This window comes from Danio aesculapii, chromosome 13 (assembly GCF_903798145.1).
Source record: "Danio aesculapii chromosome 13, fDanAes4.1, whole genome shotgun sequence".
NCBI classification, from domain to species: domain Eukaryota; kingdom Metazoa; phylum Chordata; class Actinopteri; order Cypriniformes; family Danionidae; genus Danio; species Danio aesculapii.
In genome coordinates, this window is record NC_079447.1 from 382,363 (window position 1) to 402,136 (window position 19,774).

General features: G+C 38.1%; 1 protein-coding gene across 1 annotated transcript in view; it reads right to left on the bottom strand.

Moving 5' to 3' along the window:
• Positions 1-19,774, bottom strand: part of LOC130240102 (serine/threonine-protein kinase 32C-like) — a 107,652-nt gene that overhangs the window by 48,719 nt on the left and 39,159 nt on the right. The window contains exon 2 of the mRNA XM_056471518.1: positions 10,970-11,025. Coding sequence (XP_056327493.1) covers positions 10,970-11,025 — 56 coding nt within the window. The remainder of the gene's footprint in view (positions 1-10,969; positions 11,026-19,774) is intronic.

Genomic DNA, 19,774 nt, shown 5'->3' on the forward strand with positions numbered 1-19,774 from the left:
GAGCATCCGCTTTGCACTTGACACAGAAGTATGAATCAGCCTTAATGGCAGATTTAATAGATCTGAATTACACTCATGCTCACATTCACACTGTACAGAACAGAGTTGGGCAAGGTCCACCAAACTTTGTGAATTAATGGCGCTGAATTCATGATCTAAGAATAATTAATGAATTCATAACAAATTAATTATTAGTAGCCTACCGCTTCCACTAGCTGACCGGCATGGTCTTAGTTTTAGCCATAACCGAATCATAAATAAATAAAGTTACACACAAATGACCACCTGTCAATCACTTTTACCGCAGGACTCTGGCATGAATAGGCAGAGTGATCTGTGTCCTTATAATGACGTCCACAAAAAAGGTGCAGAACCAACAGGAACTAACCAACAGTATCTGAGATTTACACTAAAATGACTGAGTACAAGCATGAAAACGAAAGACTGAAGCAGTGTACTGACGCTGTGACACGTTACCTGATAGAATCAAAAGAGCGAAGAGTCGTTAGATAGAGACAAGATGAATTAAAGATCACATTTAACAGCTATAGTGAGACGCCATCCAGCGCTACATCCCTGATCAACTCTCCCACGTGCACTGCTCTCTGGGGTTTTGTGCTCAAAGCACCCGCTGACTGCTGGAGCTCAGATGCGCACATAAGCTGCAGTGCATGCCAGTGTGTGTGTGTGTGTGTGTGTGTGTGTGTGTGGTCACATGATGTGCGTTTTCAGCGGTGTAGTGTGGACGGTGATCTTTTCAGAAACACTAGATGAAACACCAGTGTGGACGTGGATCGTTTTTGTTCTAAAATGTCATTATAAGCTAGGACGTATTGGTGTGAATGGGGCCTAATGGCCCATTTCCACTGAGTGGTACAGTTCGGTTCGGCACGCTTTTATGGCCGTTTCCACGTTCCAGGGTATCTAAAAGCAAACCGTACCATACCACTTTTTTGTTAACCTTTGCAAAGTACTGAGCATGAAAAAATGGTACCAAAAGGCGGAGCTACACGTGCAGCTGAACGCTGTTGGTTTACAGAGAGGCATCACTTGCAGAAGCAGGACAATGAAAACAAAGGAACTGCCATTTTTATATAAAAACAAAAAAACATTACACCGTAATAATATATACATACAATAACGAGCCATGGATGAGCCGAGCTCAAACAAACCTTGTCGTCATCTTGATGAACAGACACAAAGCCAACAAGAACAAAATCTGCCGTGTCCTGATGTTGTTTTACGAGGCCATGTGAGCGGTTTCACGTTCTCCAGAGAGCTCGCCGCACGTCTGTATTTGATATAACAAACTTCTTGAGCTGATGATGATAGCATGCGTGTGATAATTGAAGCGCTCTGATATCCGATCCGTTCAGAAAAGAGACAAACGCGAGAGTGAAGCGCGACAAAACAAAGGAGAAGCTGGAAAAAACAGCAGCAAATGATGCTTTCTGCAACCTACAGCATGAACACACTGCTATGTTTAATTATTTTTTTATTAATTTAAATTAATTTAAATTTAATTTAATTTTAATTATTTAATTATTTATTTATTTTTATTATTTGTTTTTATTTCTCTTATACTTGTTTCTTTTATTCCTGTTTATGTAAAGCACTTTGAATTGCCACAGTGTATGAAATGTGCTATAGAAATAAACTTGCCTTGCCTTGCCTATTATCATCACCTTCTGGACTATTCTGAACTGGGAATGATGGAATTACTCTCTAACAGAGGTCACATGTGCTGCTGAAGATTACACACACAGATGAGAGGTCTGCTCTGACTGTGGGCTACATGTTGTGTGTTGTTTCTGAACCCAAATAAGGACTAAATGTCTGTTGTGTGTAGTTTATCTGTAATTGGTAACATATCAGGGACTGTAAGGGTGGGTATGTGTTCATATATGTTCATCTGTTTATTTATTTTATATAACTGCAGACGTTACAGTAGGCTATCATTGATCTGCAGTTATAATCATGTTGATGAAAGGTTAGTAATGAGCATTTATACAGTATTGATGTGTAAAGCATCTGTGTTGTGAGAAGAGCTTCTCATATGATATGTGAGCGACCCGTACGGCTTTACTGTAGACATTAATTCGAGTAAAAATGACGTCGTCTGAAACTTTCTGTTGTACACCACACGCACCAAAAGAGTACCCTTTTGGCAGTGGAAACACAAGCCTGATAAGGTGACCCGTACCAACCCGTGCTGTACCTCTGAGTGGAAATGAGCCATTAGTGTGTATTTTTCGTGAGTGGGTTGTTGCTGCGATGGGCGCAGAGGATCGCGATGCCGGCTCAGCATTGTGATGTCTATCAGCCATCGACACAACCCTAATACAGAACACACTTCTCTAATGGCTGCGTAGTAAATTTAAAGCTCCTGTGTAGTGCTCTGAATTCTGCAGTTTTATTGGATGTTTGATGTACCTGAAACACGAAGAGAGGGCGGAGCATATAGTAGCTCCTCCCCTTTTTAAAACAGCCAATAGTATTTAGTTTCCTCACAGCTCTGCTGGTGAGAGTGGTCGAGCTCAAGCACATCAAATGAACAGCCAATGATAAGAAGGGGGCGGGGCATGTCAGATACTAGAGAGCATTTGATTGGTCAGAAGATTTGATGAGAAACTGAAGTATGAGGTGATGTGAACAGAAATCGCTGATATATTCAGGGGGAGGAGACAAACGGGAAGCTTTGGATGTTTATATCTGGTTTAGATCTTCTAAATGTGGACTGTGTGCCTGTTTTGCAGCACACTAGCTTATAGACAGAGTGTTATGGCAGTCTATTTTCATTCAGTGGCACCTTTAATTTTAGATATGGCTGTGTTTATTTGAAGCTCTGTGGACACAGCAGACTCCTCTGGCCAGAGTGATGTTCAAGATGAGGGAAATCATCCAGCAGATTAACTTCATTCACTACAGCTGGAGCTGAACTAAACACATCTGACTGCAACAAGAAAAGAGCTTTTATTCTGAATGATACACACTTAATCACACACACACACACACACACACGCACACACACACACACACACACACACACACACACGCACACACACACACGGATATCTCCACTGCTGTGTTCAGTGACTAACACTGGTGTTTTCCTCCAGTGTAAATGTGTTTCTCTCTGCATGTTCAGTGACACGGACTGAAAATGAAAGCACAGAACACACACACACACACACACACACACACACACACACACACACACACACACACACAGACACATTCACTTACACACAAATACACATCAGTAATCATGCACCCAAACAGATCATCTGCACAAAGACACTCAAACACACACATGTACACGTACAAACACACTCACACACAAACACACATCAATAATCCTGCACCTGAACAGCTCATCTGCACAGAAACACACACACACACTCTCATGCACACAAACACACTCACAAACACACATTAGTCATCTAGCACCTGAAAACCACATCTGCAGACACTCAAACACACACACACGCACACGCACACACGCACACACACACACACACACACACACACACACACACACACACACACACACGCACACACACACACACACACACGCACACACACACGCACACACACACACACACCAGTCATCCTGCACCTGAACTGCTCTTCTGTGCTCACAACAGACCTGCAAGCAGCCGGAAATTAAAAATTAACCAAGATATGAATATCTCCAGCCTCTAATGGTCAACATGAATTAATTGTGTTTGTTATGATCAGACTTGGCGGTTCATTCCGCAGTGGTGACCTCAGATTAATAAAGGGACTTAGCCGGAAAGAAAATGAATAATCAGACTTGATGCAGAAACACTTTGATTGACATTCTCCCTTTGTACATGTCATCAGAGGGGGAAGGCTCCGTCTGTAGCTCCACCCACAATCTCATTTGAATTTAAAGCGACAGTCACCAATATGCCATGATTTACTGTGAAAGCAAAGTGTCAGATATTTAGAAGAAATAGATCCTGTCCTGAGAAAGAGTCCTGAAGTCAATCAGTAAAATAAACAGATGACTTTTCTGACTAAACTCACTTCAATCAAAATGATTTATTCAAATCAGTGAAAGCTCTGTATTATTGACGTAAGAATATTTAGATAGTATTATTTTTTAATGCAGAGTATGTAAGAGACGCATCAGCTCTCCAGCAGTTTCTTAAAGCGACGGCGCACGTTTATCATCTGCTCAAACTGCTGTTAGTGCTGCAAAACTGCTTGTTGCCAGGCAACCATACATCCCATTTATCCCCAAATTACAAGAAAGGCAATTAGTCACAAACCCATCATGCGATTAAAGTTTGGAGAGTTTCCGCCAAGAGAATATAAAGTTACAGATGTTTAAACAGGCATTAATAATGAGAAGCAATGGGACTTTAATTGGATTTAAAAATAAAAACACTTGTTAATTAAATCTCCTACATGATGTGATCTGCATCACGCTGTGAACTAGAAATGATCTGCACTATAATCTTCCTATTATATTCATTTCAGTGTATTTGAAATATGAAATTAATATATAACATTTAGGAAGTAAAGAAGATGCTAACGAGCTCATGTAAAAGCTGAATATGATGAGTTTAATTGTTTTATTTTAATACTAGGCTACTGTTGATTTCACAGATTTATTTTTTACAAAATTTAAATGTATTCTTATTACAAATGTACTGTATTCATTACTGTTATTATTATTGGTAGTAGTAGTAGTAGTAGTAGTAGTAGTAGTAGTAGTCGTCGTAGTAGTAGTAGTCATTGAGGTAATAGTCGTCGTTGTAGTAGTAGTCGTCGTCGTCGCCATAGTAGTAGTTGTAGAAGTGGTAGTAGTCGTAGTAGTAGTAATCATCGTTGTAGTGGTAATAGTCGTCCTCGTCATAGTAGTAGTCGTCGCCATAGTAGTAGTCGTTGCCATAGTAGAAGTAATAGTCGCCGTAGTAGTAGTAGTCATCATCATAGTAGTAGTCGTCATATTAGTAGTAGTAGTAGTTGTCACCATAGTAGTAGTAGTAGTAGTAGAAGTGGTTGTAGTCATCATATTAGTAGCAGTAGTTATTGTTGTAGTGGTAGTAGTCACGGTCCTAGTAGTAGTAGTAGTCGTCACCACAGTAGTAGTAGTAGAAGTGTAAGTAGTCGTCCTAGTTGTAGTAGTAGTAGTCGTTGTCATAGTAGTGGTCATCATAGTAGTAGCAGTAGTCATCGTCATAGTAGTAGTAGTCGTCACCATAGTAGTAGTAGTAGTAGTAGAAGTGGTTGTAGTCATCATATTAGTAGTAGTATTCATTGTTGTAGTAGTCACTGTCTTAGTAGTAGTAGCAGTAGTCATTGTTGTAGTGGTAGTAGTCACGATCCTAGTAGTAGTAGTAGTCGTCATCACCACAGTAGTAGTAGTAGAAGTGTAAGTAGTCGTCCTAGTTGTAGTAGTAGTAGTCGTTGTCATAGTAGTAGTCATCGTCATAGTAGTAGTAGTAGTAGTAGAAGTGGTTGTAGTCATCATAGTAGTAGAAGTCATTGTGGTAGTGGTAGTAGTCATCATCCGAGTAGTAGTAGTAGTAGTAGTGGTCATCATAGCAGTAGTCGTCATCATAGTAGGAGTAGTCATTGTTGTAGTAGTCAGTAGTAATAGTCATCATAGTAGTAGCAGTAGTTGTAATGGTAGTTGTCTTCATCGTAGTAGTAGTCATCATCGTCGTAATAGTTGTCATAGTAGTAGTGGTAGTAGTCATCATAGTAGTAGTCGTTGTCATAGTAGTTGTTGTTGTAGTAGTCGTTGTTGTACTAGTAGTATTAGTAGTAGTCGTCGTCATAGTAATAGTAGTCATTGTCATTGTAGTAGTCGTCATAGTAGCAGTAGTCATAGTGGTAGTAGTCATCATCATTATAGTCGTCATCGTCGTAGTGTTAGTAGTCATCATCATAGTAGTAGTAGTCGATGTAGTTGTAATGGTAGTAGTCACACACACACAGAGTAGCACACACAGTGAAACACAAATACGCGCACATTGAAATTAACACACAAAAATAAACAAACTCAGAGAAACACACACACACACACGTAGAAATGAACAAAAACAAAAAATACAGTTAAACACATCAAACACAGACACACACACACACACACAGTGTAACGTGCACACACACACACAGATAAATTAACTATGAGTTGAAATTAAATCAGAAATATGAAGTGTGAGGGAGAACTGTTTGTGTAAGTGAAGCTGAAATATTCCTCTCAGAATAACTGACTACACAACACTGAAGTATAATATTCAGAACTACATTCACAACATTCAGTCTGAACACACACTTGTACAGTCAGCAAACTGCAGAGCTGTGCATTAAAGCAGGTGTGTGTGTGTGCGTGCGTGTGTGTGCGTGCGTGCGTGCGTGCGTGTGTGTGTGTGTGTGTGTTTCAGCTCTGGAGGACACACAGGTGAAAGCCTCCATTCTTCATGTCTTTATGATTATTGCTGTCATGAAGAGAGGATGAAGAGGAGCAGGAGACGTGATGAGGAGGATTATCAGACACTGAGATGCTGATTTATTGAAAAGCAGCAGAGACACTCCCTTATTTCCAGAAAGAACACAACATTACTGATAATCTGATCCTCTCTGTCATCGTGATCAGCTGCTAATCATCTTCCAGGAATAAACTATATCGCACTATATGATGAATCAGTGCTGCTGTTGGATTTATCCAGCACCCACTGTATTACAGCAGAGAGAGATTATTAGGCTAACAAAAGCGGCTTTATTTTGAACACACTGTACACAAATATTTCAGTAAATTAACCGTTTTCAGTATTTTGTGATTCCTTTTTTATTTATGCTGTTGAATTGCATTATAGAGCTTGATCTTTCCCCAACAATTCTGATGTTGAGAAGAGATCTGTTTTCTGGGTTGTAAACTATGCAACAAATACCTGGTAATGAATGACTGTGCAGATGACTGATAGCTCCACCTTAAATAACTGATAGCCCCGCCCTAAAGAAGTGATAGCCCCACCCTAAAGAACTGATAGACTCGCCTTAAAGAACTGATAGCCCCACACTAAAGGACTGATTGCCCCGACCTAAAGGACTAATAGCCCCACCCAAAAGGACTGATCCCCTCCCCTAAGAACTGACATCCCCACCCTAAAGAACTTATAGCCCCGCCCTAAAAGGACTGATAGCCCTGCCTTAAGGTAATGATAGCCCCGCCCTACATGAATGATAGCCCCACCCTAATGAACTGATAGCTCCACCCTAAATGACTAAAAGCCACACCCTAAAGAACTGATAGATTTGGCCCAAAGGACTAATAACTCTGCTCTAAATAACTGATACCCCCGCCCTAAATAACTGATAGCCCCGCCCTAAATAACTGATAGCCCTGCCCTAAAGCACTGATAGCCCCGCCCTAAAGGACTGATAGCCCTGCCTTAAGGTAATGATAGCCCCGCCCTACATGAATGATAGCCCCACCCTAATGAACTGATAGCTCCACCCTAAATGACTAAAAGCCACACCCTAAAGAACTGATAGATTTGGCCCAAAGGACTGATAACTCCGCCCTAAATGACCAATAACCCAAACCTAAATGACTAAAAGCTACACCCTAAAGAACTGATAGATTTGGCCCAAAGGACTAATAGCTCTGCCCTAAATAACTGATACCCACGCCCTAAATAACTGATAGCCCCGCCCTAAAGAACTGATAGCCCTGCACTAAAGGACTGATTGTCCTGACCTAAAGGACTAATAGCCCCATCCTAAAGGACTGATAGCCCCACCCAAAAGGACTGATCCCCCTCCCCTAAAGAACTGACATCCCAACCCTAAAGAACTTTTAGCCCCACCCTAAAGGACTGATAGCCCTGCCTTAAGGTGATGATAGCCCCGCCCTACATGAATGATAGCCCCACCCTAATGAACTGATAGCTCCACCCTAAATGACTAAAAGCCACACCCTAAAGAACTGATAGATTTGGCCCAAAGGACTGATAGCTCTGCCTTAAATGACCAATAACCCAAACCTAAATGGCTCAAAGCCCCACCTTAAAGGCATTGCATGTGACCAGTAGTGAATTTGATGAAAGATTATGAGGGCAAATTCATTTTTACAAAATAATGAAGTGCACAGCTACATCCTTTGACAAGCACTACTATACCTAAATAAGAAAAGTATTGCGACTTTAATAAAGTCAAGCTGTGTAATAACATGTGACATCTCTGTACAGAAATGTAAGATATGCAGCAATCGCTCGATGTCTAATCGCTTGTTTTATCCTGCCCCTTTTTACAGCGTCGTACAACATAATTTGACATGCTGAAACTCTAGTGTGACCGCAGTTTAACTCTACACAAACACACATGCAGAATACTCTGATAATCAGAATTAAGTGTCTGTGAGTAAATCTCAGAGTGATCCGTCTCTGGTCACTCGCAGGATAGATCTCCCACGACACACACACACAGGCACACATCTTCAATTAATTAACCACTGTGCTCCAGATTAATGGAAAAATTGAATTGTAATTACTTAAGGCCTATTTAAGCGGTAAATCTGAGCGCGGGCTGGTTTCAGATAACGAGAGCGCGGTGTAATTAGAGTCTGAATTACCCAGAGTCTGACTGTAGTCACAGGAGGCTCGTCCACAGCTCCATTTATTCATCTATTTCTGCTAACTCCACTGAAGAAGATGCAGATTCAGCCTCTGATACAGGCAGTACATCAGGACTCTCCTCTTGTTTTACTGAGCACATTTGTCTTATTTAAGGGAAACGCTGTTTGATTTGACACTTCATTTAAGGCTAAATTATTCGCCCTCCTGTGAATCACATTTTCACATTATTTCCTACAATATTTTTAAAATATATATTTTAGTGTGGGGCAGCACGGTGGCGCAGTGGGTAGCACAATCACCTCATGGTAAGAAGGTCGCTAGTTCGAGCCTCGGCTGGGTCAGTTGGTGTTTCTGTGGGGAGTTTGCATGTTCTCCCCATGTTGGTGTGGGTTTCCTCCGGGTGCTCCGGTTTCCCCCACAGTCCAAACACATGCGCTATAGGGGAATTGACGACGGATAATAGTGTGTGTTCTCCTCTTAGTGATTGAGGACTCCTCTTCAATACTTCTAATGTTTCTCAGATTTAGTAGCTACCCTGTAAAACCCAACTTTATCAAATGAAATGAGTGTAGTTAACTCAAAATTGACTGAAAGGTAATTCTACTCATTTGAAAAGAGTTTTGAACTCAGTGTTGAAGGAATTGAGTTAATTAAAAACCTCATTACTTCAGCCTAAATGGAGTAAGTTCACAGTACTCATATAGATTAGTTTAACTTAAATGGTTTGTTGCAATCGGTTTCCTCAAACGGTTTGAGTTGACTTAACTTATTGGGTTTTACAGTACTCAGTTGGTTTGAGTTCTCTTCATCATTGGTGTAAAGTAACAAATTACCAATACTCAAATTACTGTAATTGAGCAGTTTTTCTCAGGAGTTGTAATTTACTCAGTACTTTTATAAATGTGTGCTTTTACTTTACCTTGAGTAAATTAGTGCAGTAGCGGTACTTTCCTTTAACCTGCAGTCACTACTGTATTATCTCCTGTCTATGGGGATTAGAAAAATCAGTCCTGTGATTCCTGTCCAATCATAACACACAGAAGGTAAATCTCATCATACTGAACTACCTCAAGACATGCAGCAAACTGTTTGAAAGCATTAAAAGTGTCCAAGATGTCCAAAATTTTTACACACATTGACCCACTGTCACTGATGAAAATTGACCGTTTGAAGACCGAAATGGCCTTAAACACTCACAAGACAACCTTTAACATGACGTCAAATTGAAGTTGTACCCCAGCATCGTGGGGACGTTGCATTTTGTTTGGAAATGAAAATCGGGTTGACGTCAGAACTCAATGTCAGGCCGACATCAACGACCAACGACCAACCTAAAATCAACCAAATATCAACGTCTAATGATGTTACAGCTTGAGGTTGTGTGTGGATGTTACCACTATGACGTTTATCAGACATTAGATTTTGGTTGCCATTCCTGACAAATAAATGTCAGTATTAGACGTCAATATGACGTTAGTTTAAGATGTTGGCTCGATGTTGGATTTTGGTCACTTTCCAACACAACCTAAAAACAACCAAATATCAACATCATTTGACATCGTTATTGGACATCAAAGTAACGTTGTCCTTAGATGCTGGCTTGACATTGAATTTTGGTCACCTGACATCACAACCTAAATCTAACCTAATATCAGAGTCTTATGACATTGTGTGCCAGCTGGACAAAAACTAAATGCACTACAGAATGTTACGTTTACACACATCCACAAATTACATATAAATGCATCAGCTTTTTACAGCATAATACTCACTACTCTTGAGTACTTTTCAAAGGTCTACTTTTTACTCATACTTATTTAGTAATATTTACAACAGGTACTTTTACTCTACTGCACAACATTATTAGGCAAGTAATAGTAAAAAATGTACTTTTACTTAAGTATGATTTTTCAGTACTCTTTCCACCCCTGCTCTTGGTTTATTGGGGTTTACTGTGCTCAAACTGCTTTGTTTACTCAAATGGATTAAGTTCACAGTACTCATTAGAATTCGTTTTTGAACTTAAATTGTTTGTTGTAATTAGTTTCCTTAAATTTCCTGGTTTGAGTTACCTTAATTTATTGTGCTTCACAGTGTAGTTTTAGTGCTTTGTGAAATGCTCCTGGATCAACTATTTAGGAATCTTGAATTTAGGCCAGACGCGGCCATCATTTGGCTTTCATCTAGACCTGCAAGTTATGATCTACTTTTAGCATTATGATATTTGTTGGAATATGTGCTCTGAAATGTAAAGTAAACAGAAACACTGATGAGGAACGTGATTTTAGTGTTATTTATTTATTTTTGTGGTGTTTGCATATAGCAGATGTGAATGAAATTTCTTACAGTACCTTCCCAAAGCTGCCTTTCCCAATGGCTCGGAGGATCTGGAAGTGATCGAAATTCACTGCAAAGAGAAGGAAAAGGAGATCAATAAAGGAGAACACTATGAGAATAAAGCATCCTGATACACAGAAAAGTCATTAATCCAGCATTATGTTAATGTAAAGCTAAATAACTCCAACATTCATGTACACACTGCTCTGCTGAATCACACAATCAAACCAAACTGAATCATATCAATGCAGAAAAATATTTATAGCAGAAAGATATATCTGAAAGCTCAGTTCATGGATTCTCTGAGAATTTAATTCATGATCTTAATGTTGCCTACAGCCATTCTCTATTGTTTGAGCTTAAACATAATAAAATAATTAATGTTATTATACTACAGTTCTGTCGAGTGCTTGATTCTGATTGGCTGATACAGGGGCGCGTGCAGGATTTTATTCCAAGGTACGCACATATCCAGCACCGCCCGCCCCCTTCCCCCAATCATGTCCAGAAACACTGATGCTTACTGTCAAAGGCTACATTATTTAGGGGCATTCGTTTCCTTTTCATTTGAATATTTAAAAAAATCAGATGCTAAAGACATAATCTTTAAAATTATGACATTTTTAAACAATTGCAAATATATGACAGAAGATTGTGATACAATAAAATCAGTGAACGTTAATTAAATCCTTACTTTCCACTGACCGAACATCATCCACCCGCACAGTTGAGTAGTGGACGGGCTCAAACTAAAATATAATTCGTATATTTTTCTTAGAACAATATCTTTTTAAAATGAGTTTCGTACGTAGTTTGTCTCTTTGTTTAAATATTTTTCTTGGTCAGTTATCTTCTAGATAAAATAGAAGAGAGAATAACATTTAAGGTGAAGTGCTTCATAAAAAATCTGCTACGCTTCAACAATGCAGAATCACGAAATGGATTGTTAAATAAAATAATAATCTAGCCTAAATAAAATTAAAGTGAAATATTCAGTTTCAGAGAAGCCTATATTAAACTGTTTTTAATGTTGCGCCGGTCAATTACAATTTAATTCGTTTAATCTAATAGTTTGAATGAGCAGGACAGGTGTTTACAATGCAGAGCTATTCGCAACAGCACTGAACATGTTCCCACACCTCAATGGAACAAACTCAATTGGAAGAGTGAGAAAACTCAGAAACTCGTTGTGAGAATGGAGATGTCTGCTTATTTATGCCAGTCTGTCAGATAAAATTGTTTAAACCACCTTGAATGGTAGCCGTTCACCTTTCCATGCGAGGAGGCGGCGCAGCAGCTGGATCTGATCTGTCTGATGAAAGAGACAGTTCCCCCGGCTCAGGTGCTGATGAGACTGTGGTCTCCATGTGGGGAACAGTAATTGTCTCATTAGTTTTAGGCCTTTTGGCAAATGTCTCAATTAAGTTTATTTGTTTTAAAGAGCGTTTACTCATTTTGAACCTTGTTTTAAGCAATAGATATCTGAATTGTAATTTTTAGTGTGCAGAAAAACCGAGAGCAAAACTAAAGCCAATAGATTTGTTTACCCATTTCCCACCATGCAAGTACATACACACTTTAAACCACACAAATGCACACCTTTATTTATTCTCATTCTTTCTTACTTTGTCAATACATCGTAGTGTAAACTGTTTAATAATCAATTTAAATTATGTAATAAATAAATGAATAAATAAGTGGCATTAATTCCCGCCCTCTCATGGTAGTTACGCACAGTGCATACAGCCGTACGGCTGCAGGCACCACTGGGCTGATAAACGAGACATGTAGTAGACATGTAAACTGTAGTATATTGTAGAATATTATATGCTTTTGTTTATATTACTATAGTTGTTACCATAGCAACTGCAGAATCACAACAACAGATTAATTACTATAGTTTTTGTAACGATAGCAACTGTAGAATCACCACAACAGATCAATTACTATAGTTGTTACCATAGCAACTGTAGAATCACCACAAGATTAATTATTATAGTTGTTGTGTTACCATAGCAACTGTAGAATCACCACAACAGATCAGTTACTATAGTTGTTGTGTTTCTATAGCAACTGTAGAATCACCACAACAGATCAATTACTATAGTTGTTGTGTTACCATAGCAACTGTAGAATCACCACAACAGGGGTGCGTTTCCCAAACAACTCACGGCTGAACTCATCATAGTACGATGCATCATTTGGGAAATGAGCGATGTAGTGACGAGTGTTTCCCCAAACCCGTAGTTTCTCTGTCACAGATCCATCATTTGAACCATGTTAGTTATAACGTAAAACGCCCATAATGATGCTCTAAACAGGGTGGGGGAACTACTTATTTAGAGAAGAACCCCATAAATTCTTTGTGCAAATTATATTGTTTTACACGCACATGCAAAAAAAACAATTTTTGGTAAAAACATGCACTCGTTTTCCATATTAATTGACATACATGTAAACGGCACATATAGAGCCTGTGTTTCCTTTACAAATATTATTGAGAACATTACATTTTCAATTCTAAAACATAAAACCATTTACAAAAGCTTACACATATTCTAATCTCATATATAAATCATATAAATGAATAAATGAGGCGATTTATTAAGAAATGAAATGTAATATTGTTATTATTATTAGGAAATGAAATCCTACTTTAATAATAATAATATTAATAATAATGATGATGATAATGAGAAATAAAAGCTGTTTCTAAAATATATATTTCAGGTGTTGGTTATGACAAAAACTTATTTTAGTATGGAAAATATTTCTTGTATCACGTACCGAACACAATTTAAATCAGCCTTTAAGCTCGACAGTCAGGCACACTACTGTTGGTGTCATCAATCTGGCAACCTGCGCTTGTGCGTGTTTTGATCCTGGAGTGCAATACCTAGTTCTACCACTGGGTGTCAAACTTACATACTGCCCCTTTAAAATGCACACACAGTCACAGGCCCTAAAAACACACATAAATGATAAATATTTTGGTAACATTACGGTTAAACATTGCAATGACAAATCAGGAGTGTTTTCAAATGTGTCTCCTGGTCAATTATAATAGCAGTTCAACATTACAGATCCTGCAATGTGATTATTATAGATGCACATACTGTGATATGGAAGCTGAAACCATATATTGTGCAGCCCTAATGCATGTGTGTGTCATATTTAGTTTGCTGATGCGTTAGATATGATAATGTGATTATGATCCTCTGGTATATGGAGAATATATTCTGCTGACGGAAACAGAAACACTGGCGCTAAGTGAAGGTCGAATCAATGCGGCGTTTTCACACACGCTGGGTGTTTTTATGAGATGAAGTATTGATTGATCAGATTCTGATGAACAAACACTCTCAATGCTTCTGTTGTTCTTCAGATTACAGCTGTGTGAAGACTGAAAAACACCTCATGTGCACGCTGTTTACACCAATTTTTCACAGTATTTCCTCTAATGTTTGTTCTTCTGCAGAAAGTCTTATTTGTTTTATTTCAGCTAGAATAAAAGCAGTTTTTAATAGTTTTAAACCCATTTTAAGGTCAATATTATTAGCCCCTTTAAGCAATATTAGTGTTGGATTGTCTCCAGAATAAACCACTGTTATACAATGACTTGCCTAATTACCCTAACTTTACCCTAATTACCCTAGTGAAGCCTTTAAATGTCACTTTAAGCTGAATACTAGTGTCTTGAAGAATATCTAGTCTAATATTATTTACTGTCATATTTATTACATATGGTGAAGTTATACTCAATATTATAATATATATCATAGGTAAAATGAAATATTGCAATGTCAGTTTTTTCCAAAATCTCACAGCTCTTTTTATTCAGTGCTTTTCAGAGCCATGTTGACTGATGGATGAGTGTGTGGCATTATGTGAAGGAAACTGAAGATGTTGTCCAGTATTTTAGATGTAAGGATGTGTGTCACAGCTCATTGGAGATGAATTTAAGCATGGAAATCAAATTTTAGAGGTTTGATGTGCTCTGAAAAGCTGTTGTGCGTCTGAAAGCGTCCATTCATGAGCACTCAAAGCTGAGGACAGATCAAGCAGAAGCTTTTCATTCACTAATGCTTTCTGCTCGCTTTCTACTGCATCCTGAGGCCACGCAAACACACACACGCACGCACACGCGCACACGCACACACACACGCACACACACACACACACACACACACACGCACACACACACACCACACACACACACACACACACACACGCACACGCACACGCACACACACACACACACACACACACACAAAAGTTAAAAACAGAAACATAATACACAGTCACAAACACACACAGACACAGTCACATACACACATTCTCACTCACACAGTTACAAACCAAGGTTATTATAGTTAACTAAAACGAACAAAAAAACGAAAACTAAAATTGAAAGTAATTGTCGTTTAACTGAAATAAAAATAAAAACGATTTTTTTTAAACTAGAACTGAAACTGTATTGTGTTCATACAAAACTAACTGAAACTAACTAAAATGACAGCAAAAACCTCCTTCGTTTTCGTATTTGTGAATGTAATTAATACATAAAATGACAGTGCTTTTACATGACTGTTAGTTCATTCATAGAAAGAACAGCCAGAAAGGGGAAATTGGTGTATTTGTGCTGAATATTAGCATCACTGACCCATAATAGTGTGCTCTTTATAAATGAGTGAACAGCTGCAGGTAAAGTATATTGATCAAGTGCTCCGTTTGTGATCATTTCTCTGTTTTGTTCTGTTTATTTCAAATATTCGTAGCTTGAAACAGATAGATATATGAAGTTCAGTAAAGTTAGCAGCAGAGTCATATTTTCCGGATCAATAACTCATGACCTATTCGCTATTAGTATGACTAAGTTACTATGGCTAGGGCTTAAACGGAGCAGTGCTCATATTATCGAGCGAAAAAAGACAGCTGTGAAACAGAACCTGCTTTGTATTTGTGTAGGAAACACAGTTCAGATCTGTTTAGGGTAAGAGGTGTGGGAGTTATTGGATTATCAAAACAAAACCAACTTAACCGCGCTCCTTTAGCGCCCCTCACAGAGCTTGATCCACGCTGGCATTACTCCTCTTGGGTTTTTGGTTTTGAAAAGGGAAAGTATTCCACCATCCCGTCCAAACTTTAAGGCTACCGGCTATCAGATTTGCTCAATCCATATATACAGCGCTTTGGTCTGTTTCCCTCGCTCGAAAGCTTGGCAGAGCCGCTGCGCGTAGCTACGGTTGCTAAGCCACGATTGGTGGATGGCGGTTTTTGGGTGTGGCTTAGCGAAGGGTCAATTCGCGCTGCAGGTGTTTGACCCGTACGGCACCTCAGAGTCTGTAATCATGCTGCCATTGGCCAGATCGAGACGTGAGAGGAGAGGAGCTGGTGAAAAAAACATAAGTTTATTTCATAACAGAGAATAGTAATGGAATTTAAATAAGTGAATCATGCTTCAGTTGGGCTGCAAAACTTAACTGTAACCCTACTGAAAAAAACAGCTTAAACCAGCCTAGGCTGGTCGGCTGGTTTTAGCTGGTTGACCAGCCTGGTTTTAGAGGGGTTTTGGCCATTTACAGGCTGGTTTCGAGCCATTTTCAGCCAGGTCTTAGCTGGTCAGGCTGGGAGATGACCAGCTAAAACCAGCTTGACCAGCCTAGCCAGGCTGGGAACCCAGCCAAAACCAGCTATGTCCAGCTTAAACCAGGCTGGTCAGAATTAAGCTGGATTTTTCAGCAGGGAAGACATTTTTCAGATCATGGTGATGTTTTCACTGACTGAAATTACTATTGCTGACTACATAATTTTGGTATGTCGAGTCCAAACATCCGCCTTAAATATCTGAACTTCCCATTAATACTTAAGGCTGCTATCTTGTGGGCTGTTGTATTTGAATTTGAGGATGGGTATGGTATTGGTAGACGATCATGTGTTCATGTATAAATACAGGTTTCAAAGAATGTATGGCTGAGTTTTTATTATTATACACTATTTATTCTATTGATTTTGAATCTTGCACCTAACAAATATCCTTATTTAGAAAAAAAACTAAAACTAATACTGAAACTAATAAAAACTAAACTAAAACTAGGCCATTTCAAAACATAGAAACTAATAAAAACATGTAAATCTGCCTCTAAAAACTCAATTTAAAAACAAAAAGTCAAAACGAAATAAAAACAGAAACACAATACACTGTCTCACACACACTGTTGCAAATACACACATTTACAGGCACAAACACACAAATTAAAAAAACACACACATTCTTACTCATAGACACATACACGCACACAAACTCAGAAACACACTTTTACAAACACATACACACACACACACACACACAGAACAGAACGATAATACACTGTCCCACACATATTTTGTATTTCTGCAGGATGTTTTGTAACATGAGTTTACAAGACGATTCAAATCTCTCTATTTGGGAAGAATTCATCATTTTTCATTGATTAGGAATTTTTATTTGACAGATTTTAGACAAGCTGTACAAAAATACAAGTATCCCATACATTTTGAAATATCGAGGATAAAAACACAATTAAGCCCTGCTTGTTTCCATTGTGCATTGTTCCACTGTTAAATAAAACAAAGTATGGCTTCAAAACACGGATGACGCAAAAAACAAACCGTACCACCACGTTTTAAAACAGGAACAAAATTATTCACAAATACATTTATTCCTTCATTCATTCATTTTTCTTTTTGGCTTAGTCCCTCTATTAATCAGGGGTCGCCACAGCGGAATGAACTGCCAACTATTCCAGCGTATGTTTTACACAGCGGATGCCTCTCTAGCCACAACCCTATTCACAATCAAATAACATATAAAATAAAACATCCTCGTCCACCATGCAAACTAATTATCCTCATCAAACAACCATCTTTTGATCGCTTTTTTGAACCTCAAGTCTTTTATTTCCTTGATCGCTTTTAGTCCACATGATTGCACTTTTATATAAAAACATATTTTCCACACTAGACTTCTAAATTTAAATAAACTAATATTAAAATCCCAACCCCTAGTACTGTATGAATGCTGTTGCCTCACCATTTGAAAATAGTTCACCAAATAACTGGAGACCACATTATTAAACATTTTACGTAGCATTCCCAGTTTTAGAAAACATACTCTTTTACTAACAGTGAACATGCTGAATTCTTTAAAAAACTCTTTGTACAAACGTGCTCTGGGAGGAATTTTTAATATTAATCGTATTAGGTTATTTTGTGCCTTTTGCAATTTTTCCTTCATACTCTGTGAGCAGCTGTATGAAGGAAAATTTGCTAAAGGCACAAAATAAATTAGTATGAATAATTTTTTTAAATTCATCCCAGTTCACATTTGTACAAAGAGTTTCTTAAAGAATTCAGCATGTTCACTGTTAGCAATAGAGTATGTAAAGAGTGCATCTGCATAAAATCTAAACAACTCACAAGCACAGATTAATACAAGAGAGCAAAGATACTAATAAAATAAAGGTCTGACAGTATTGTAGTCAGTTTTCTAGATGGTCTAACAGCACTCAGGTACAGAATGTAAAGAATTAAATGACAATAACATTATATCCAGTAGTCAACATTTGCTTTAATCAAACTATTAAAAATCCTTCACTCTATTAGGGTTAAACTATGCACGTGTGTTTCTGAACGGTTTTCTGGTTAATTATAATCACAACTTGACATTGCAGATCCTGTGATGTGACTATTGCAGAGTCACACATTGCCATGCTGATGGTGAAACTGACTGTTTAATGTAGATTATAAGTAGATAAATAGCTCGGACAGTAGTAGTATGACAAAAGCAATATTGAAAATCATTCACAATTATTGCATTAATGATTTAAAATTATACATGTGACTAAGAAAAAAGTATTTGATGCAACATGAACAGATTTAAATGCAATGCTACAGTCAATGCTTTGATTTAATATTCGTATTTGATGTTAATTGCACCAGTCATATTTAATTTTAACTGTGCAGGTGCAATTTTGCCCTTATTTTTGTGTATTTTGTCCCCGAGGCTGGATTAAATTGTGAAGCTGGAAGTGAACAGTGTTTACAGAATTAGTCACAGAAAGAGGTTTGGCATTAAACAGCAAGTAAATGGAGTCTGTGGGCAAGCTTTAAAAACAGCAGTCATTCTGATGACTAATGTTGAGCCATTTGTTTGCTGGAAATGAATCCACACTCGCAGGGTCTGTATTTTTACATTTCCAGAATTCAATAAAGACTATCATAGTCTCAATAAAATTCCTCAATAAAGCACACGTGATGACAATTATGATAATGAAATCATTGTGAAATCTAAATTAAATACTGAATCCTTTATGAAAAAAGTTGAACTTCAGTTGTCATGTAATCTTTAATCTTTATCAACATCTCTTCTCTGATTGGTGGACAAGCTGTCACTCACAAGAGATCTACCAATAGCAAAGCACAACCATCCAATCAGATCCCAATGGAGAAAACCAAGCCGCACATATGTTTAATCGTGATCCATAAGCTACTATACAACACAATAGCACATGAAATGCATATTGTAACTGGAACATAACTAGAACATCACCTCAACATAACCTGAACATAACATAACCAAAACAAAATGTTCTCATCCGTTTTGTTTAAATTTAGATCACAACACAATAGAAGATAAAATCTATAATATAACCTGAACATAACCTGTATATAACCTGAGCATAACCTGCATATAACCTGAATATAACCTAAACATAATCTGAACATAACTTGAACATAACCTGAATGTAACCTGAATATAACCTAAACATTACCAGATT